Source organism: Pongo abelii, chromosome 22, assembly GCF_028885655.2.
Source record: "Pongo abelii isolate AG06213 chromosome 22, NHGRI_mPonAbe1-v2.0_pri, whole genome shotgun sequence".
In the NCBI taxonomy this organism is placed as follows: Eukaryota; Metazoa; Chordata; class Mammalia; order Primates; family Hominidae; genus Pongo; species Pongo abelii.
In genome coordinates, this window is record NC_072007.2 from 52,655,118 (window position 1) to 52,676,994 (window position 21,877).

The 21,877-nt window shown below is 54.2% G+C and overlaps 1 protein-coding gene across 7 annotated transcripts in view; it reads left to right on the plus strand.

Annotated features, from left to right (window-relative positions):
* ABCG1 (ATP binding cassette subfamily G member 1) overlaps positions 1-21,877 on the plus strand; it is an 84,647-nt gene that overhangs the window by 47,953 nt on the left and 14,817 nt on the right. For 4 of the 7 annotated variants that reach the window (XM_054542570.2, XM_054542569.2, XM_024239537.3 and 1 more), the window contains 8 exons: positions 3,446-3,563; positions 5,797-5,929; positions 9,491-9,541; positions 14,881-15,026; positions 17,287-17,410; positions 18,557-18,671; positions 20,575-20,759; positions 20,897-20,998. In XM_054542570.2, coding sequence (XP_054398545.2) covers positions 3,446-3,563; positions 5,797-5,929; positions 9,491-9,541; positions 14,881-15,026; positions 17,287-17,410; positions 18,557-18,671; positions 20,575-20,759; positions 20,897-20,998 — 974 coding nt within the window. The remainder of the gene's footprint in view (positions 1-3,445; positions 3,564-5,796; positions 5,930-9,490; positions 9,542-14,880; positions 15,027-17,286; positions 17,411-18,556; positions 18,672-20,574; positions 20,760-20,896; positions 20,999-21,877) is intronic. The other 3 variants (XM_009233994.4, XM_024239538.3, XM_054542572.2) reach the window with 1 other exon arrangement.

Below are 21,877 nucleotides of genomic sequence, written 5' to 3' on the forward strand. Positions count from 1 at the left end.
CTGGCGCCTGGGGCCCTGCTCAGACCCCATTCTCTCCTCTGGTTCTCGATGGCCCTCACCTCCCATTTCTTTCCATTTCCCAGAGGAGTCTGGTTGAACTTACGGCTTTTTTTGCCTTGATTAATTGACTATGAATTTATGTCCCCTAAAAAAGGATTAAGTTGCATCATTTTTTCTTAGCATGCAGTGCTCAGAGACAACCCCGCAATTGATAAATACTTCAGGGTTGGTGCAGGGAAAGGGGGAAACAGACACTGATTAAAGATAAATGGGGAGTGGAGCCTTCCTCCCATCCAGGCTCACAGAGGCCAGCCCTGCCTGCCTGGCGCTCTCACGGGTTCTGGTCTGCAGTTTTTATCTGAGTTCCATTTAGTTTCTGGTCTGAGGCTCTGGTCTGGTCTGGGTTCTGTCTGGGTTCTGTCTAGGTCTAATCTGGGTTCTCTCTAGACCTGGTCTGGGTGTGGTCTGGGTTCTGTCTGGGTCTGGTCTGGGTTCTGTCTGGGTCTGATCTGGGTTCTGTCTGGGTGTGGTCTGGGTTCTGTCTGGGTCTGGTCTGGGTTCTGTCTGGGTCTGATCTGGGTTCTGTCTGGGTGTGGTCTGAGTTCTGTCTGGGTCTGGTCTGGGTTCTGTCTAAGTTCTGGTCTGGCTCTTCTGGTCTGCGGCTCTGGTCTGGTCTGGGTTGTGTCTAAGCTCTGGTCTGGGCTAGCATCTAGCTGTTTCAAATACTGAACCTGGGCATCCTGCACGGGGCTGATGGGCCTTCACTGGGCCTGGCTCTGGCAGTCTCTGCACTTGTTATCCTGGGCGCTCACTATCCCAGCCAGAAAAACAGTGGAAGACAGCACGCCCTGTGAACGAGAGCCCACAAGGACAGGGAGGCAGGTGCATGTCCATTATGCCAAGAAGTGAGCTGAGCAGAGCTCAGGGGTGTGAAAGTAGGGCAGGCGGGGTGGGATGGTCGCATCTTCGCTTTATATTTCTGTAAGGGGAACCAAGCGCAGGGCTCTGCGGGGAGGGTGATTTCCTTACATAAATAGAGGGGTGTGTGTGTGTGTGTGTGTGTATGTGTGTGTGTGTGTGTGTATGCTGGATACTCAGGAAACCCGACTACCACAGGAAGCCTCTGACTGGTGTTTCCTGGGCCCCTCAGCCCAGGACTCACTTTTAGACCTGCACAAGGTCGCTGTTGCACCCGGGCTATCCCACAGCAGAGCAGACTAGTGTTTACTGGACTTTGTTTCCAGAGCCACTTTTAGGATTCTTCAATTCCAAATGCATGTCTTTTTTAAAAAAAAGAAAGAAAGAAAAACAAGTTTCTAATGGTAGAGAAGTACAGCCCTGAATTGGGTCTTGTGTCCACTGCTAGACCCCATGAGGGCCAGGTGGAGTGGACGCCTGCAGCCCCAGTTGTGTGCACTCTCTGTTTGGTGCAAATTCCAGTTTGGTGGTTCTCAATAGCAAGACCAGCCTGAGACCACCTGTCCTGCTCTCCCCATGAGAGGGCCGAATGCTCCCAGCCTCCACGCCATGTCCTGTTCCTGGGGTCCTGGGGGTCATTGCAGCCTGTATGTGCTTCCTCCAGCCAGGGAGGTCATCGGGTCACCCAGTGAGCCCCAGCACTGAGGGTCAGCCCCAGACACTGTCAAAGGTGAGAGCTCAGAGGCTGTGCCCAGAAGGAGAGGTGGGCCCTGCCTGCCCTGGACAGAGGGAGAGAGGCTTCTCAGAGCCTGAGGCATGAACCCTCAGGTGTGTCATGACCATGGTCAGATGATGGCTGCTGGTGAGCTCAGTGACCGGGCGTCTTCAGGCAGCTCATAAGTTGGAGAGGACACAGCCTAAGGGAGGTTTGCTGGGGAGCAGCCCCACTTCCACCCTGAATAGACAAGAGACAGTAATTAGCAGGTACCCAGCATTTAGTGCTTTCTTGGGGATATTGCGTGGGTCCCCGGGGGCCTGGGTCCCCAAAGTGCCGCAGTACTCTGTGGTGCAGGGAGCTTGCTCCTGTGGAGGAAGGGTCTCTGTCGTCCCCAGCTCTTCTGTCTGCCTGTTCACTGAGGGGCACCCGTGGCTCAGCAAAAGGGCTATTCTTGGGGTTCCCGGTCCTCCTCCAGCCCCGCTAATCTGTGTAGGCCTCAAGTGCTGTGTGTTTGTAAGCACTGTCATCCACAGTCCTGTTGTACGAGCTGGTTCACCTGCAGCTCTGAGCTGCTCTCCAGCCCCAGCCCTTTCTTCCTGTGCCACTGCCCCGCTGGGATGACTCTCCTGGCCCTCCCTGGGGCGACAACCGCCCTGTCTGTAATGAGTGGCAGCCCCAAGCTTCCTGACTGGCTTCCACAGCTCTCTGACTCCCCTAAACAAGGCCTCAGGGACTCCACATCCAAATTAAGGCGGCACCTGGTGACAGGTTGGCATTTTCCGGTGTCCTATCTATGAAAGACAGGAAGACAGCAGGGAGCAAACTCCCCTGGGCCAGACTCTTGGAAACATACAGGCTTGGGTGCCCAGCTGGGGACTGGGAGAAAGTCTAAAACACAGGACTGGGCCAAGGACCCCACGGGTCCCTGTCTCATTGGGTCCCCTGAAACGTGTGGGAGCTAAAATTGCATTCACATGATTCTTGATCATTTAACAGAGGATTCTGATCTGATACTACACTGAGAAGTGCCCCTGGATTGGGAGACATTATCTATGCATCCAGTTGCTTCTGTTTTATTATTTACAGCACTTTTAAACAGTCTATTTGAAAAAAAAATTAATGTGGCTTTGCTTGGGATGTGTAGCTTTTCCCCTTTTATAAAGCTCTCAGATGGAGACTTGGCAGAAATTCCAAAGCAGTTTGGTGTGGCTGCAAAATGACAAACTTTCTTAATTATTAATTAAGGGATTAATAATATATTGATTATTTAATCATATGTTGATTATTTATAAATAAATCATATATACATAATTTATACTTACATAAATATATAAAGCATAAATAATTTGTAGATGCAGTAAGTGAATTATTAATTAATACAGAAACATGCATAGCATATCGGGGCAGGAGCAAGCCGGTAGTGCTGCAGCTCAGAGCTGGGTTCTGCCCACACTGGCCGAGGGCCTGGGCAGGTCACCTGGGCCCACCGGACATCACTTCCTCACTCTGAGACGGGAATGGTGGATTCCTCATAGACTAGACAATGAGTGGGAAAGTGCTTTGTAAGTTCTAAAGCATTACACACATGCTGGTAATTATTATCATTATTATAACCCTTGAAATGCAATTGAAGACGTAGACCAGAGAATTCAAAAGACACGAAGTTGATGTTCTTCCCTGGAATGCAGCCTTTTCTACGATGCATGTCAAAGGTTAACTTTGGCCTTGGTCATGTGTACTTGGACATTTGCATATTTACTGCATTAGAGATAAAATGAAATGAATATGAATATGATCTGCTTTTTGCAGGATACAAGACCCTTCTGAAAGGAATTTCTGGGAAGTTCAATAGTGGTGAGCTGGTGGCCATTATGGGTCCTTCTGGGGCCGGGAAGTCCACGCTGATGAACATCCTGGCTGGATACAGGTGAGCAGCCCTGCCCCGGGGGCAAAGTTCTCACCCGGGTGTCAGGCCAGCAGTGGGAACAGTGGAGCTCCTTCCATCAGCCCCATCACCTGGAGCAGGCTGTGGTCTACAGCAGTAGCTTCTTAATGCTCTGTATATACAGGCTTCAGCGGAGCACAAGGTGGGTTTCGGATCAGGAAGCTCTGGAATCTGTGAAGGAAACTGGTTCCAGGGGAGAAAGTGACATTGAGAGGCTGCACTCGCCAAGGGTCATGTGATGGGTGGAGACCCACACTCAGAGAGGGGATCCCTGGGCACAGCGGCCACAGCAGCACCCTGGATGAGCTCAGCCTGGCTAAAGGGACAGGAAGAGGTAGGAAGGTCAAGGTCAGGGAGAGGGGTGGCCAGAGAACTTGGAGAGAATAGGAGTGAATGCAAGTTGAAGAGAGACAAGGCATTTTCGGAAGAGAATGAGGACTGTTTGGCTGGGGCTTGTGATGTTCTTAGTTGTTTAGATGTTTGAGCCGAGTGTGGTGGCTCGCACCTGCAATCGCAGCACTTTGGGAGGCCGAGGTGGCAGATTACCTGAGGTCAGGAGTTCTAGACCAGCCTGGCCAACATGATGAAACCCCATGTCTACTAAAAATACAGAAAAAATTAGCTGGGTGTGGTGACAGGTGGTATAATCCCAGCTACTTAGGAGGCTAAGGCAGGAGAATCATTTGAACCCAGGAGGCAGAGGTTGCAGTGAGCCGAGATCGTGCCACTGCACTCCAGCCTGGGTGACAAGAGCGAGACTCCATCTCAAAAACACATAAACAACAACAACAACAACAACAACAACAACAAAAAACCAAAGAAGTTTGGCGACCATTGTGTCATGTCATCCATTTGGGAATGATAAGAAAACTTAGATTAGAATCTTTAGAAGTGTTTAGAAAATGCTCTGTTAAAGTCAGTTATTTTCAGGTATGATTGGTTTTGTTTACTAACTTTGGCAAATAGTAATAATAGTAATAATTTCATTTACTTAAAAAATGGCAAATATCACCCTTTTCTTTAGAGCTTCTGAATTACACCTTAAGGCCAGAAATCGGGATTTGAAAAAATCTCACTTATGGCAAATTCCTGCCTGTGACAGTCACATCTAAAGGTTAAAGTTGAATTCTCAGAGTGATGCAGGGCCAGAGGGGAGTGGAGTATTCTTGCAGTGGTGGCTGTTCCTCAGATCATCAATACACCCACAGCTCCTGGCAGCCTGTATGGGTGCTTGGCATCCCGGAGCTGCGGAGGCCACTCAGGATGGGACCTTTAGACCTGGGGATCCAGGGGAAGCCAGTTGACCCCAGCCTGTGCCTGGAGGAGATGAGGGACCTGGCCGCAGGCCCACAGTCATAGTAACAAGCTGAGTAAAGTTGGAAGCTAGACATGCTTTCATTAGTCTCCGTAGATTCGCCTCTGTTTTATTCTCCATCACATCTAGGAGTTAGGGCTAGAAAGACTGGATCCTTAGAAGCATAGTGTGCAGACTGCCTGTGGCATGCACCAGCTCCCGGGCTGCACTGGTGCTCCCAGAACGGCAGGCAACAGAGGCGCACGGTAGGTCTGCAGTGAGCTGATGAACCAGCCAGTGAATGAGTGTGCCTGGTGAGGCTGTGCCTGGTGAGGCCGTGCCTGCCTCTCATGAGCACCTGGGAGGCTCTCAGCCTGCTCAGCAGAGAGAATTCTCCCTGGTGGAGAAGGGCCATCCACTTGGCTGAGCCAGTCCAGGCCCCAGGCCCCTCTCTGCTGGTGCTCCTTCCCAGGCCTGAAGTCTGCAGAGGTCTGGCCTTTGGGCAGTTGGGTGCAGCCTGAGCTACACACAGAATTGTTCAGAAGACAATGTTACAAACCCCCACAAATCCAGGGCTGTACATCCCGACCTTGCGGCTGCATATAGGACCATCCCTGCGTATCTTTGTTTGGCAGGTCAAGAAAGTGCTGTCGTTACCCTTAGTATAAACACTTAGTATAAACACACAGGGAGGCCTGTGTGTGGCTTCCTCTTCCCACTGGGCGCTTTCTCTGTGGAATCTCTTCCTCCCGATTGCTGCAGTGCTAGCGAGGTCTGGTCTCTTTCTGCCCCTAGGGGTCCCTGTGGCCAGTGGTTCAGCTGGGAAGATGCTGGGAGGAAAGCCCCCCTCTCTGGCTTCCCTCTCCTGCCCCAGGAGAGCAGGAGCCCGACTGATGGCTTCTCCTGTCCTTGGCTCTGCAGGGAGACGGGCATGAAGGGGGCTGTCCTCATCAACGGCCTGCCCCGGGACCTGCGCTGCTTCCGGAAGGTGTCCTGCTACATCATGCAGGACGACATGCTGCTGCCCCATCTCACTGTGCAGGAGGCCATGATGGTGAGCTCCGCCCTGCCCTGCCCTGCCCCTGCCACCTGCCCCCAGCCCCCACATTAGACACAGCACTGGCCGAGTGCCCAGCTTCGAGGGACCCAAGGGCTCTGCCACACAGTCTGCACAGAGTCAGCAACCTCCCTCTAGCAGAGTTCTAACACCAGACTTGCTGTTGGGACAGGCAGCGTCATCCCAAAACCCCCCAAGACTGTGAGTTTAATGGACCTTGTTTGGCAGGGTTGGGGTCAAGTTTCTGAGAAGGTTATTAACCCAGCCGGCTTGGGTGATCCTCTCCAGGGCAGCCACCACCTTATTTCTCCTGCAGGCCAGTACGTGGGGTTCTCCTTCCTGTCAGCCATCCTTGAGTCGTTCCGTGTCTTTGGCCCAAGCACCCACTCACCTGGTGCCGTGGTCAGGATACCAAGCAAGGGTCTATTCCTCTGACTCACCTGCCTCCCAGGTGGGAAAATGAAACCAGCAATGGCCGAGCATCTCCTGGGTCCCAGGCCCTGAGCACATAGCTCTACACACACCAGACAGGTCATCCCAAGAAAGTGGGTGGGAAATGGAGCTTCCCCCAATTAAGCCAGGATCCCAGGGTCACACAGCTGCTGATGACCACACGTGGCCAGAGCTGTCTGCCTCCAAAGGCTCACCTTTAACTGCCAGCTCGGCTTCCTTGCCGTGCACCTGCTTTATCCTCACAGCCTCAGTGTCCTCATCTGCAAGGCCGTACGGGGTTGGTGTAAATATTAAAAGGGAAAATAGAGGGAAGGTGGGGTAGAATTCTGGCATACAGTTGGTGCCTAATCAAGTCAACTTGGTCACTGTTTCTTTTCACTCCTAGTAAGGCTCCCCACAGTGTCTTCACTTGTGTCCTCTGTGGATAAGTCCAGTATTTGGGGAATTTAAAAATATCTTCCCCTCTTGGGGCCACCAGAAGGGTCCAGGGGGTATCCTCTGCCTGGGTTTCTGGAATAGCTGGTTGTGCTCCTTGGACAGACTGCGACCCAGCCAAGTGCCATGCCTCTGGGTTTCCAGGGCGTTTTTTTTTTTTTTTTGAGACCGAGTCTCGCTCTGTCGCCCAGGCTGGAATGCAGTGGCGCGATCTCGGCTCACTGCCACATCCGCCTCCCAGGTTCAAGCAATTCTTCTGTCTCAGCCTCCCAAGTAGCTGGGACTACAGGCGCCCACCATCATGCCCGGCTGATTTGTGTATTTTTAGTAGAGATGGGGTTTCACTATGTTGGCCAGGCTGGTCTTGAACTCCTGACCTTGTGATCTGCCCACCTCAGCCTCCCAAAGTGCTGGTATTACAGGTGTGAGCCACCGTGCCTGGCAGGGGCCATTTTTTTTTAAAGGCCCAACTCATGGTGACTGAAACTGCACAGACCTAACTGTGAGCAGAAGCAGCCAGGAGAATCCTCCCATTAAGAGGAGACTGAAAATCAGTGTGCAGCTCCAGCTGCCAGTCATGGCTGGCTTTATGTGGGGGACTGTTTGTATTTCTGCTTCCTCCCTGTTCACTGCAAAAGAAGAGTCCCCAGGCTTCATGTCTCTCCTGGCACCCTAGGGGACATCCTCAGCTTGGTCTGCTCTGTGCTTTGGTCAGTAGATGGGGGTTCGCCTTGGTTTTCTACCTGGAGAGACCCTGACTTGGGTTGGGCAAAGCTTCTTCCCCGTGGTGTCTGAGAGTAGCATGTGAAGGGCAATGCCAAGGGGTTCTTAGCTCAGCAAAGAGAAGCAGGTTACGTTTGCAGACACATGGTCTGCTCCCTAAACTTCTTTGTGGGGAAACAGAAACAGAGGAACCTGTGGGGCTGTTCTCATTCGTGTTCCCTGGTCCTGCGTGTTCTGCGGGTAAGCGGACGCCATTCCCCTGGGCCCAGCATCCCTGGGCAGTATATGCCCCATGGAGCCCTGACTGCTGATCTGGCCTCCAAATGGATGTTCAGATGGGGCACAGAGGACCTCTGAGGAGTTGGCAAACAGATGCCGCAAAGCAGCCGTGAAGTTTTTCTTGACCTTAATGTTTACTGTTCCATGTATGCCGTAAGTGCAAACTCCATGCACACCCTCTTGATTCCTGAACAGCTCCTGCATCTTGGGTAGCCCAAGTTTGGCTTCTCAGTGAGTTCTTGAGTGAACCCCATGGCCACATGCTCGAGACCCTTCACTGGGACCCCAGCTCAATGGCTGCATTCTCCACAGATGCGACTAGGGACTCCTGCTGTCCTCTCCCAACCTCGCCACCGAACCTGCTGTGAAATGATCTATTTTCACAATCAAATTCAGTTCGATTTTGATTCTGAGAATTTCATGAGGCCCCGGAGAAATACTTTGAGGCTATGGTACGTGTTACCACTCAAGGTCCTGTCTCACACAGAGGAGATATTGGCCCCCCGTTGCGGAGTCCCAATCCCACATCAGACACAGTTGTGCATTTTTATGCTTTTCACCCTTGCAGCCAGGCAGACTGAGAAATGGCAGGCAGTGTCACATGGCAGGAGCGTGGGCCTGACCCTGTCCAACTCTGGGGCCTGAGACCTCTTTGCCCCACACCCCGCCCCCCTCCCCGCCACCGCCCTGCATCTCACCCTCTCCTCTGATCCTCACAGCAACTTCTCTAGCTAATGAGGTGGACAGAGCTTAACCTCACCATTGTGCCAGTGAGGAAATGGAGGTTGCATATTTGCCCAAGGCCACAGGAGGCAGGAGAGTGGAAGCAAGGCCCGTCCTGTGCATGGGGATCTACTCTGGGTTTTCCCAAGCGGGGCCAGGAGCCCAGTGCTGTGTTAGCAAATGGGATCTCAAAAAACACAACAACAAAATGCGGCATCCTGGTGTGTCGCCCTCGTAAATTCCTGTGCTGTAAAGACTCTCCCTGTGGATAAGTTCAAGCCTCAGCAGCTTAACAGGCGGTTTGTGGAATTCCTAACTCGCACCGCTGGTTCCGCCCAGGCTGGTCGCCAAGCCCCTGATGCCTGGGGCTTTCTTACCTCTAAATGGCCCACATCTGACTTCTCTCCTAGGTACAGCAGAGAATTCAACTGAGATAGCAGGAAGCATAGCACATGGACTGCTCTCCTGCGATCCTACCATTGTTAAAGCAGGGGGCATCAGAAGCCAAGAACTCCTTGGGTTTTCCGTGGTGATCAGCTAGCTGCATGGTGGCTAGTTGCACCATGGCTAGTGGCATTATGCCTAGCTGCACTGTGGGTAGCTGCACCGTGGCTAGTGGCACCGTGGCTAGCTGCACCGTGGCTAGCGGCATTGTGGCTAGCTGCACTGTGGGTAGCTGCACCATGGCTAGCTGCACCGTGGCTAGCAGCATTGTGGCTAGCTGCACTGTGGGTAGCTGCACCGTGGCTAGTGGCACCGTGGCTAGTGGCACCGTGGCTAGCTGCACCGTGGCTAGCTGCACTGTGGGTAGCTGCACTGTGGCTAGTAGCACCGTGGCTAGCAGCACTGTGGCTAGCTGCACCGTGGCCTGCAGTGCAGACATGAGGCTCACACTGCCAATGGCCGTCTGTTCTGCTTCCACACTGTTGTCCTTGTTCCCTGCAGGTGTCGGCACATCTGAAGCTTCAGGAGAAGGATGAAGGCAGAAGGGAGATGGTAAGTGGGTTGTTCGGGGCCCACGAGTGGTCCAGAAAGTGCATGAAGTGCGTGTGGAAGGTGTGCCTGCCAGGGCATTTTGGCATTGGCTTTTGTTTGTTGATTTGTTTTTGCCTTGCCTTCCATGTGTGGGACAGGCGACATTTCAGGGAGTGCTGTGGCCTGCGGCAGCCAGAGGCCAAGAAAGGCAGATGTGGTGCACACGCTCACGGCTTTGATTCTCAGATTCAGGAGTCAGCATGTAACATGAGGGACAACAGCCTTGGCACTCATGGGGCCAGAAGATGCCAGCTTCAGGGTTAGACCAAGAGTGCTGCCCCTTTTAGTGTTTAATATGATCAATATTAAATTTTTTATAAGACAATAACAATGAAGATGGTTAGTCATTCGTTTAAAAATAACCACCCTCCACCCACCTACACTTGCAAAAAGAAATTTAGTTCTTACATGTTATTAACCAGCCTCTTAAAAAAGAAAATAAATACATTTCCAGGATGATGAAGACTTTCTAATCCCTTTAGCCATTTTTTTTTTTTTTTTGGCTTCTTAAACCCAGGGAGCAGGGACGGATGCAGGTGGGCAGAGCCAGAGGGAGCAGCAGAAAACCACACAGAGGAAAGAGGCCACCAGCCTGGACTCATCCACCCTCCATGGGAAACCCACCGTCCTCCTCTCCACTGCAGCTAGTGCTGGTGGGATTTTCAGCGTGAGATGGAATTTGGGGAAACCCCCCTTCTATAAGATTATCTTTCTCTTCTAACACCCTTAAAGGACCACAGTCTGGCGGCAGCTGAGAGTGGGGTTTGCCGGGTTAGTGCCAGTGGCTCGACGTCACCCTTTCTGTTCTGGTATAAAATGGAGTGATTGATGGGATAGAGTCAAACATGCTGAGGAACAGTCATAGCAATTCCATTGCCGGCATTTCCGCCTCTCCGGTCATCTGTAATAGCTAATATTAAGTAAATGTAAACCACTTTGGTACGGAAAAAAAGAGTTGGACAACCTTAATGCTCCTCCTCCCCCAGCAACTGTGCCCTTCGAAACTCAGGATTCAGCCCGTGTCACCGGGGCTGGGGGGTGAAATGCCCGGTGCAGGTGGAAAGAGCCTAATGTCTGAGAGAAGGAAAACAATTCTTTGTTGCTACAGAAAATGTTCTGTGTGGAATTCTTTTGTTCTGAGATTGAAAAGAAAATGGATGAATGGAACCCAAAAGAGAGAAAATGTGGAAATCACATGTGTTCCTGGCCCTTCATGGGGGCAGAAGACCCAGCCTTGTGAGTTTATTGTCTAGGCTGAAAGGCGAGAGCCCCCTCTGGATAGTGTTTTCTAAACAATGTAACATAGACACACCCCCCACACACACACCACCTCCCAAGCCCGAGAATGTTACTTATACCAAGTTATGGAAGATGAGTGTTATGGCCTGAATTCCCCCCAAAAGATGATATGTTAAAGCCTACGCCCCAGAAACCCAGAATTGGCTGTATTTGAAGATCGGGTCTCTACAGAGGTAATGAAGTTAAAATGGGGTCATATGGGTGGGCCTCAGTCCAGTCTAACTGTGTCCCTGTAAGAAGAGGAGAGGAGGACCCAGACACACACTGAGGGACGGCCCCATGAGGACACAGGGAGGAGGCGGCATCTGCCAGCCCAGGAGAGGGGCCTCAGGAACCAGCCCTGCTGCCCTCAATCTCAGACTTTGGCTTCCAGAATTGAGGCGGGAATTTCTGTTGTGGAAACCACCCGGTGTGGGGCACTTCGTACGGCAGTGAACGTGACAAACGAGAGCCTTAGTTCCAGGCACACAGAAGAACATGGAGAAAAGCAGGTGTCAGAGCTGAGTCTCAGCAAAGTCTCCCATGGGAGGTGAACCCAAATCAACAGAACAGGGCCCTGGGCTTGAGCCAGGGCGACCTCCACTCTCCCTGTCTGAGGTCAGTTTTGCCACCCTCCTGTCCCGGGCCCTCCTTGCCGTCAGCTACAGGAGAAGAGGAGAGGCCCGCAAGAGTGTGCAGGGCCCCCATGAAGCAGAGGCTTTTCCACCCGGAGACTCAAGAAGCTGCTCCTCCCGAAGCCTGGAGGACTGCAGTGCCCCTGGATCCGCCTTTCAGGGCCCTCCTTCTCATCCCCCAGCCTCCCTGCTTTCATGGGGTGTTGGAAGCACAATCCAATCTCTTTGTCTCGGATAGCCCTCCATCGAGGTCCCAAAGACCCCTCCAGATGCTGGCCTGCAAGCTGAGGGGCGGCTGTGGGGGCTCCAAGGAGAGACGGTGGAAGTGGTCACTGATGCTCGGCGTGGAGGAGCAGCCGAGAGCTCTGGACGGGGAGGCACTGGAGAGAGGGAATTTGGCCTCTCTGACCCAAACCAAAGGCCCAAGGACAGAGCAGGTGGTGGAGAGGGTCTCGGGGATCACCAGAGGCCAGGGGAGCAGACACAGGAGGCAGAGAGCAGAGAGATTTGCTAACACGGAGAGGCCCTGGGGTGAAGCGGAGCTGAGCACACAGGAAAGCCCTCCACTCTGGCCTCCTGGAACCCACCAGATGGCCTTGGGCCACTGCCGGCCGTGCCCCGAGCCGAGCTTCACCTGTAACATGGGGACAGGAAGCCAGGCCCCACCTGCGTTTTGGGGCAGTGCAACCTGAACTGGATGGATTCTTTAAGGTCTCTGAGCTCGATGGAACCCATGTGATCCATATGGGAGGGGCTGTGGGATTGCTTCCCTGCAGCATAAGGTGACAGTCACCAGTCTTTTCCGGCGTAGCTGGTGAAAGTCACGCTCCCTGAGGGCTGGGTGCACAGTGAGTGCTGCTCAGCAGGCTCCATGCTGAGGCCACAGCAAGCCAGGCCCCTGGCCTGCCGGTGCTGGAAGACCCAAAACAAGCTGGCATCTCGGTGGAGAATGGAGGTGCCTCCCAGGAGTAGCTACATGGGGCCTGAAGGCAGATGGCACCCATAGGTGTGTGTCCTCGTGGTGCCTGGGCCCTGCCTAAGACACAGCCTGGATGAGAGCCTCCAGCTATTTTCAACTGGGTTTACAAGGGCAAAAATATCAGCTCATGTGGCTGAATCATCCCTGAGGAGTGAGCCCCTGGCGCCGTCCTCAGATTCCTCTTCGGCTGGATTGAACAATGCAGAGAGCCCTCCCCACAGGACCTGGAGGCCACGCTGCGTCCTGCACATGCTCCTCACCAGCAGACCCAGCTGTTCCTCAGCCGTGGCACAGGTGCGTGCCTCGCCATCGGGCCCACCATCAGGATTGCTTCAGGAGAACATGGCAGCAACTTCATGCCTTCACTCACTTCCCTCCAACCCCTGATGTGCACCTAGGTCAAAGTTCTCTCTCTGTCTCATGGAAACACAATGGAATGGAATGTTCTAGAAGATCGTGGAATTTTGCTGTGTTGTTCACGGCCTTCTTTGATTCCCAGCAAAGCAGCCTCAGCCCTCCAGAGCCCTCCAGCAAGGCCACTTCCTCAGGAGTGAGGTCTCCAGGGGCAGCCTGGGCTGCCAAGACCCTTCCTGGAGCACCCGCCGGGAAGCCCCAGGGGGGCTGGAGCTACAAGCGGCCTTGCAGGTTTTTTGTTTGTTTGTTTTTTAGGGAAAATGTATAAATAACTGAGATCATTATTTGTTCTTTCTGACTAGTCTTTAAAACAGAACCCATCTGGGTGGCATCACTCCTGAGTGGACACTGGAGAAAGTGTGGTGGGCCCAGCTCATGGGCAGGGGTACGGAGGGAAAGGCACCCACAGCAGTCTCTGCTTCCAGCATCCCCTCCGTGAGGGTGGAGGGAGAGAAGAAGATGTGCCGCATGTGTGGGGCCCCCACAGTGAGCCTGGAAGCACCAAAGCCACTCAGTCGGCTGAGAGCGTTGCCCAGTGGTTCCAGAAGATCTGGAGGCCTCGTCCTGGGAAGACCAGCAGTCGATGCCGGCTGGGAAGAGGGCCCTGCCCACCTTGCACACCCCCACCCACGAGCCTTTTCCAGACTGCCTTCCAGAAGCTGTTTCTGGGTTGGCGGCCCTCAGAGCCAGGCATCCAGCAGAGGCACCAGGGCTGGGGTGAGGGCATCAGCAAGGAGGTTCAGGACAGGGCTGAAACCCAGGTCAGCTGACCCTGTACTGCCACCTGCCCTGGCCTGTCCAGCAGCCATGCCCCGGTTCTTTCTGTCACCAAAGCTGCACTTTGTACTGACCGTGCATAAATAATTCAGAAGCTCAGAGTGGAAATTTTCTTCCTCGTGAGTTCTTCCTCCCTTCAGATGACTTCATCTCCCTAGACGAGCCGCTGGAGTAGGGTCCTCTTGCTATGGCTCCCAGGGGCCGGCCACCACAGGGCTGCCCTGGCAGGGTGGGGACAATAGCTGGGTGAATGCTGGAGGGAGCTCCAGGTGGGCTGTCCCCAGGGTAGGGAGGCAGGGATGGCAGTGGCTGACCCAGGGCCTGCTTCTGAGACGATGCTGGGGCTGAAAGCAGCACCAAGCCGGCACAGAAATCTGCTGACCTTCGTGTTCCATGAGTCGATACAGGATCAATAATCTGGAGCAGACAGGGAGGGCTCCGTGCACAGTGCCCTGCTTGTATCTTGGCGTGCAGCCTGCTTCCCAGAGCCTGTGCCGTGGTGTGGCTACCGTGGGTCATAACTGCTTTGAGGGGCACTGCAGATCTGTTTCGTTGCCTTCCTGACACCTCAGAGACCTTGCTTTCAAGTCAAACCTATTTACAAGAACAAAAGTGACTCTGTCCCCCTCCCTGAGAGCCCTGGCATGTGTGACTGTGTTCCTGCCCTTAATGCCCACCTCAGCGATGACAAGAGTGCTGGGAACAGCCACCACAGACTCCATGCTGCTCCGTGCACTCTGCATTCACTCTTTCAAGTAACCATCACAGCGACCCTCCCCTTCGTTCTGGGCAGAAACCCAGAAATTGTGCATCCTCTCATGTGTCCATTCATCAAGTATTGACTGCACACCTTCTCCGTATGGGGCACTGCGCTAGGCTTAGCAGTGAGGAACGTGCCCCGGGCACCTGCCAGAGGCCATATGACTGATGAGGATGCAGGCCCTCGTGTCTGACCCCAGCACTGTTGCACAGCCTCTGGGCAGTGCAGAGCCTCTGCGCAGTCTCTGTCCCTCATCAGGACTGCTGACGTGGAAATGGCACCTGCCCCACTGGGCACCGGGCAGCCTGGAGTGGGCTCGACTTGCGTGGCCTCCACGTGGACCAGGCATGGTGTGTCCAGCAGGCTGAGGGCGGCCGGCAGGTCTTACTGCATGGGCCATGGGATGTGGTGAGCTTTGGCGGGCAGCTCCCAATGTCTCTCGTTCTGTTGCCCCCAGGTCAAGGAGATACTGACAGCGCTGGGCTTGCTGTCTTGTGCCAACACGCGGACCGGGAGCCTGTCAGGTGGTCAGCGCAAGCGCCTGGCCATCGCGCTGGAGCTGGTGAACAACCCTCCAGTCATGTTCTTCGATGAGCCCACCAGGTAAGTCAGGAGCATCTGGGCTGGTGTCCAGGGGCAGGAAGAACCCCCTCTATTCAGCAGTTCTTCCAGGTGACCGTGACATCCTGATGTAGCCTCAGAGGGGGTCCCCATCTGGGACCACTGGGCAGAAGAGCTGACTTATGCCCCCTCTCTCACTCACTCTGTGCTCAGGCCTGCAAGGCATGTGTTGACCCTGGGGGTATGGCTTTGGGGGAAATGTCCTTTCACGATGCACATCTCTTCCATGACACCGAGTTCCCCGTGGCTCAGCCACTCTGAAGGCCAAGTTCATGGGACGCCCTGGGAAACGGCGTGTCTTCAGGTGTGTTCTAGAAACGCCCTGCAGTTTAGCACAGAGAACAGTATCCTGCCTCGGTTGCTCACCAGCTCTCTATACCCACGGGCGCTCTGACCCCTTTCCTGGGTGATGTCGTTTATGTTTGGGGCTCCCTACAGAATCACTACTCTGGAGTCCTGGCTCTGGTGCCCCCAGCCGCAGGTTGAGCTCGCCTGACTCCTGCATGTGTCCTGTTCAGTTGTCCCAGGCAGGATGGGCGGCCAGGAACCAGGCTGCTGCTGAAATGACTTCAGCCAGACTTTACGTTGTCTCATTTCTGCCACTCACTCACCTCTCCAAAGTCCAGCTAGATTTGACAGCAGTGTGACAGCGGCCTTCTGAGGGGTGGGATGGTGGGGCTCATCTGTTTCCTTCTCTTGGGCCTGCACAGTACCAGCCCACAGTGTCTATAAGATACTTCAGGAAAAGAGACCACAATGAACCCTTGCATAGCATCTTGCAGGCTGAATGCCCTGAGGTGGGTGGGCTCCGGGGGACTGCCCAGCACACACTGTCCCCCGCCTGTCACTTCAGAGTTGAGGGCAAGGGAGCAGGAGTATATCTGAGGGGCTAGGAAAGGAGAAGAGAGGTCCCCCCAGGACCCTGCTGGACAGTGAAACACCTGCTGGAGTAAAGCCCACCTGGGCTGCAGCAAGACCACCTTCTATGGGGTGACGCCCCCATCGCCAGCCCCATAGATGGGAGGTGGGGAGTGGGGGTGGTGACTGCGGAGCACTAGACCACCTGAGGCACAGCTGCCTGCCTGGACAGTTGTGAAGTCCCCCACCACCCAGATGAGTGGGGACCCCCCCACCTCTGTCCTGCCTGGACAGTTGTGAAGTCCCCCCCTGCCCAGATATGTTGGGACCCCCCCAACCTCTGTCCCGCCTGGACAGTTGTGAAGTACCCCACCGCCCAGATGAGTGGGGACCCCCCCACCTCTGTCCCGCCTGGACAGTTGTGAAGTCCCCCACCATCCAGATGAGTGGGGACCCCCCAACCTCTGTCCCGCCTGGACAGTTGTGAAGTACCCCCCCCACCCAGATGAGTGGGGACCCCCCTACCTCTGTCCCGCCTGGACAGTTGTGAAGTACCCCCCCCACCCAGATGAGTGGGGACCCCCCCACCTCTGTCCCGCCTGGACAGTTATGAAGTCCCCCCCCGCCCAGATAAGTTGGGACCCCCCCACCTCTGTCCCGCCTGGACAGTTGTGAAGTACCCCCCCCACCCAGATAAGTGGGGACCCCCACCTCTGTCCCGCCTGGACAGTTGTGAAGTACCCCCCCACCCAGATGAGTGGGGACCCCCCCACCTCTGTCCCGCCTGGACAGTTGTGAAGTACCCCCCTACCCAGATAAGTGGGGACCCCCCACCTCTGTCCCGCCTGGACAGTTGTGAAGTACCCCCCCACCCAGATGAGTGGGGACCTCCCGACCTCTGTCCCGCCTGGACAGTTGTGAAGTACCCCCCAACCCAGATGAGTGGGGACCTCCCCACCTCTGTCCCGCCTGGACAGTTGTGAAGTACCCCCCCACCCAGATGAGTGAGGACCCCCCCACCTCTGTCCCGCCTGGACAGTTGTGAAGTACCCCCCCACCTCTGTCCTGCCTGAACAGTTGTGAAGTCCCCTCCTGCCCAGATGAGTGGGCCCTCCCCCAAGTCCTGGACTGTGGCAGCAAGGCTCGCTGGGGTCCCTCCGTTCTTACCAGGAATAAAATGCAACATGCAAAGCCCTGCTGTGTGCCCCGCCACTGAGCAGCAAAACAAACACCAAGAGCAGAGCCCGGCCTGGGATGGGGCAGCTGCAGCTGCAGCCCCTGATGCCAAGCCCTCTGGGACAGGAACTCCCTGGACCCCCAGAACCTGGGGCAGTGGCTAGTTCCTGCTGCCTGCAGGTGTCTCACGGTGCCCCTTGACTTGCAGCGGCCTGGACAGCGCCTCCTGCTTCCAGGTGGTCTCGCTGATGAAAGGGCTCGCTCAAGGGGGTCGCTCCATCATTTGCACCATCCACCAGCCCAGCGCCAAACTCTTCGAGCTGTTCGACCAGGTACGTGGGCCCCAGGCCTTCCCTGCCAGATCACTGCTGCACTCAGGTCAGCCTGAATGACACCAAACCCTGGGTACCCACCGCCTTCTGTTAGCTCGTGGGGCGTCTTCATGACACCAAACCCTGGGTACCCACTGCCTTCTGTTAGCTCATGGGGCGTCTTCATGACACCAAACCCTGGGTACCCACAGCCTTCTGTTAGCTCATGGGGTGTCTTCATTTTTGAGAGCGTTTAAGTGCCAGGTTTTGTGAGACTTGTGGAACCACATGCAGCAAAGGGGGCTGGGGAGTGGAAGGTGCTGAGCAGAGTCCTCTCCCTGTCCTGGTGGTCGATCGTGGGATCCTGGGTGTCACCAGAACTTCATCACCTCCCCTGTTAAAATGGGGGGGGACACTTGTTTTCCAGAATTAATAACAGGTTACAGCATTTGCACAGTATCATTCGGTTTATAAATCTTAGGTTTTGGCCAGGCATGGTGTCTCTCCCCTATAATCCCAGCACTTTGGGAGGCTGAGGTGGGTAGATCACTTAAGCTCAGGAGTTGAAGAACAGCCTGAGCAACATGGTAAAACCCTGTCTCTACAAAAGAAAAAAAAATACAAAAATTATCCAGGTGTAGTGGCACACTCCTATAGTCCCAGCTACTGGGGAGGCTGATGTGGGAAGATCACCTGAGCCCAGGAGGTAGAGGTTGCACTGAGCCAAGATCGTGCCACTGCACTCCAGCCTGGGCAACAGAGCAAGACCCTGTATCAAAAAAAAAAAAACAAAAACAAAAAAAAAAGACAAACAAACAAAAAAAATTAGGTTTTGATATTAGTCTAAGCAAAAATAGTCACAAAGGGATAAAATGTGTATAGCTCCAAAATTTCTTCTGAGCAGGGGGTTAGCATGAAAAATAAACAGCAAGCAATATAATCAAATCATCCTGGCCGTGCGATATTCTTCCCTGGCTTATCATGACTTTCCCTTCAGATGTTAATAGGGCCCTTGGGGGTGATGTAAAGCTCTCAGGAGAGGAAGTGGCTGATCGCTGGGCTGACTGATTGATTGGTTGATTGATTGATTGATTGATTGATTGAGGGCTCCGGTTGCCTTCCGAGGAAGGCAGGGCTTGATCCCTTTTTCTCCTTCCTTTTTTCCAGCTTTACGTCCTGAGTCAAGGACAATGTGTGTACCGGGGAAAAGTCTGCAATCTTGTGCCATATTTGAGGGATCTGGGTCTGAATTGCCCAACCTACCACAACCCAGCAGATTTTGGTAAGCGGAGTCCTGAGCAGCTCGGGGGACAGGAAGGGGATTTTCCTCCTCTGTGGGTTTCACTTTTAGCCAACGCCCCCAACTCAGAAACTACTTGACTACCACAAATGGCTCAAGTGTCATCCAGTTATAAAACTTTTAAAGAACAAAAAAATTAGGTTTCATTTCCTCTAGCCTCTAGGTAAAATCTGGCCAGCCTGTCTCTGCCTCTCTCCTGTCTCCGTGTCCTAATCTGAGGACAGCAGTCATTGGATTCGGGGCCCACCATAGGTCCAGGATGATTCATCTCAAGATCCTAATTACCTCTGCAAAGATGCTTTTTCAAATAAGGGTGCATGGTGACAGTCCAGGTGGCCTTCCCTCCTCCTTCACCTTCCAGCCATCAGCCTTAATCTGTCGTTTTTCTTTAAGATATTTGATTCATGCAATTCCCAGGACTCCACATTTTCTGCCACACTATTTCCCAAATTGTGTTCCATGAGACACTGTTCACGGAAGTGCCTCTCACTCACAAGGAGCAGGCTGTGATGGAGAGGAGAGACGGCAAGGGGTGCAGGGAGTGTGGTTTAAGTGGGGACGGGAGCCCCAGGAGGGCTGTGGTTCTGGTTTCACGCTCGCTCACAAGGAAGAGTAACAGATCAGTAACGGGTCACTAACGGATGCTGCTGAGTGGGGCAGGGGAGGTGAGGTCTGAAGGCTGCATGGAGGTGAGAACCTGGAGGGAAGGGCGGGCAGCAAGGAGAGGAAACACGGTGCGTGGAGATGCAGAGAGGTCCTGGAGAGATGAGGGCGTTCCCTTCTGGGGATTCCATTTCCTCAATGTCGTCTGACCAGAGAGCGGGAGGTGAGGGGAGTGTGGCCCACGGTTGAGGGTGTGGGTGACCAGAGGGGCCTGGAAACATTGCCTGGCAGTGCTGTGGGCTCGTTTGGAGCCCTTGAGGATAACTTTCCAGTGGGGCCAATGTGTCCCGGTTTGTGGCTTGATCTAGGAGGTGTGGTGGCCCCCGTACCAGCTGGGAGGAAGCCAGTAGCTGGCTCTGCCAGAGGGAAGTGTGGAAAAGGCAAGGGTGTTGGGGAGCTTTGGGCCTTAGCAAGAACGTTACTGGAGTGGGAGGTGAGGCATCGCACAGGGAGGACACAGAGGCAGGAGAGGGCAGAGGGGTTGGGAGAAAGCAGAGGTAGGCAGAGGGAAGGAGGCCAGTCGCCACGGGAGTGTGGAAGGGGTTGCAGGCTGCAGAGGAAGTCGAGGTGGAGGGACACCTAAGGGGAGCGAGTCCGCAGGTGGAGCGGGGAGGTGACGACTGGGATGCGGGGAGGTGACGACTGGGATGCGGGAGGCAGGAGCAGTGGGGAGGGCCGGTGCAGGAGACTCTCACTGGAATCTGAGAGGTGCAGGTCGAGGGTCCCAGGACCTCCAAGTCCCCAGGGTGCCAGCCACTCATGTGGTGATGGGCATGTCCTTCTCTGCCGTCTTGTAGAACGGCAGCGGCTCTCATCACACTCTGCCAAACCACAAGCTCCTCAAGGAGGAGTCCCTCAGGGAGGAGTCCTTCGTTCTGCTCCCCTCCCCAGCTCCACCTTGGAGGCTGGCCCAGAGCAGGCATTCAGTAAGTACCGGCTGGATGAGCAGTCGGTAGATGGAGGAGCTCATTACTTCTCAGACCACTGACAGCACAGTGCGTGTTTGCGTTTCCCGTCTCCTGACGTGATAAAGGGCCTTGCTGGGGGGTTTGAGAGCCGCACGCTGGTTGATAAATGATTTTGACGTCATGCCTTTAGCACAGCCACGCAGCATCTATGTAATCACTTTAAAACATTCCCACTTGGATAACTACTTTCGCATTTGGGTGACTGGTGCGTGCTGCCTGGAGCCCGGGCTGACCCCCGTCTGTGTCTCCTGCAGTCATGGAGGTTGCATCCGGCGAGTACGGTGATCAGAACAGTCGGCTGGTGAGAGCAGTTCGGGAGGGCATGTGTGACTCCGACCACAAGAGAGACCTCGGGGGTGATGCCGAGGTGAACCCTTTTCTTTGGCACCGGCCCTCTGAAGAGGTAAAGCAGACAAAACGATTAAAGGGGTTGAGAAAGGTAATGCAAATCCCAAAGCCCCCTGGGGAAGGCTGCATGTGGCACTGTGCACTGCTGCATGAGAGCTCTTTCCGAGCAAGAAGGAGACCAGGCTCCGGACTGGCTTTCACCCGCCCCCGTCTTGCGTGTGTCCTCAGGACTCCTCGTCCATGGAAGGCTGCCACAGCTTCTCTGCCAGCTGCCTCACGCAGTTCTGCATCCTCTTCAAGAGGACCTTCCTCAGCATCATGAGGGACTCGGTAAGGCTGCCCCGTATCTTCTCCTGTGGCTAGGGAAGCCGTGGGTCATTTTCTCAGACTCGTCCTGACGGAATGTGTTCGTTCATTCTCACATTGCTATGAAGAAATTCCTGAGGCCAGGCATGGTGACTCATGTCTGTAACCCCAGCACTTTGGGAGGCCAAGGCAGGCAGATCACTTGAGGCCAGGAGTTCAGACCAGCCTGGCCAACGTGGGGAAACCCCATCTCTACTAAAAATACAAAAATTAGCCGGGCCTGGTAGTGCATGCCTGTGATCCCAGCTACTCAGGAGGCTGAGGCAGGAGAACTGCTTGAACCCAGCGGGGCGGAGGTTGCAGTGAGCCAAGATTGCACCACTGCACTCCAGCCTGGGTGACAGAGTGAGACTCCCATCTGAAAAAGAAAGAAAGGAAAGAAAGGAAGGGAAAGGGAAAGGGAGAAAGGAAGGGAAGGGAAGGAAAGGAAAGGAAAAAAGAAAGAAAGAAAGAAATGCCTGAGCCTGGGGAATTTATAAAGAAAAGAGGTTTAATTGGCTCGTTGTTCTGCAGGCTGTGTAGGAAGCATGGCTGGGGAGGCCTCAGGAAACTTTCAATCATGGTGGAAGGCAAAGCGGGATGGAGCGCTACACAATTTTAAACATCCAGATCTCACAATAACTCACCCATTGTCACGAGCACAGAACCAAAGGAGAAGTCCACCCCCATGATCCAATCAGCCCCATCTCCAACATTGGGGATTACAATTTGACATGAGATTTGGGTGGGGACACAGACCCAAACCATATCACCAAACTTTCAAATTACTTTTCTTCCATTTGCAATAGTCAGCGTTCACTGTAATGCTGCAGTAACAAACACTCCCCTAATGTACATGTCTCC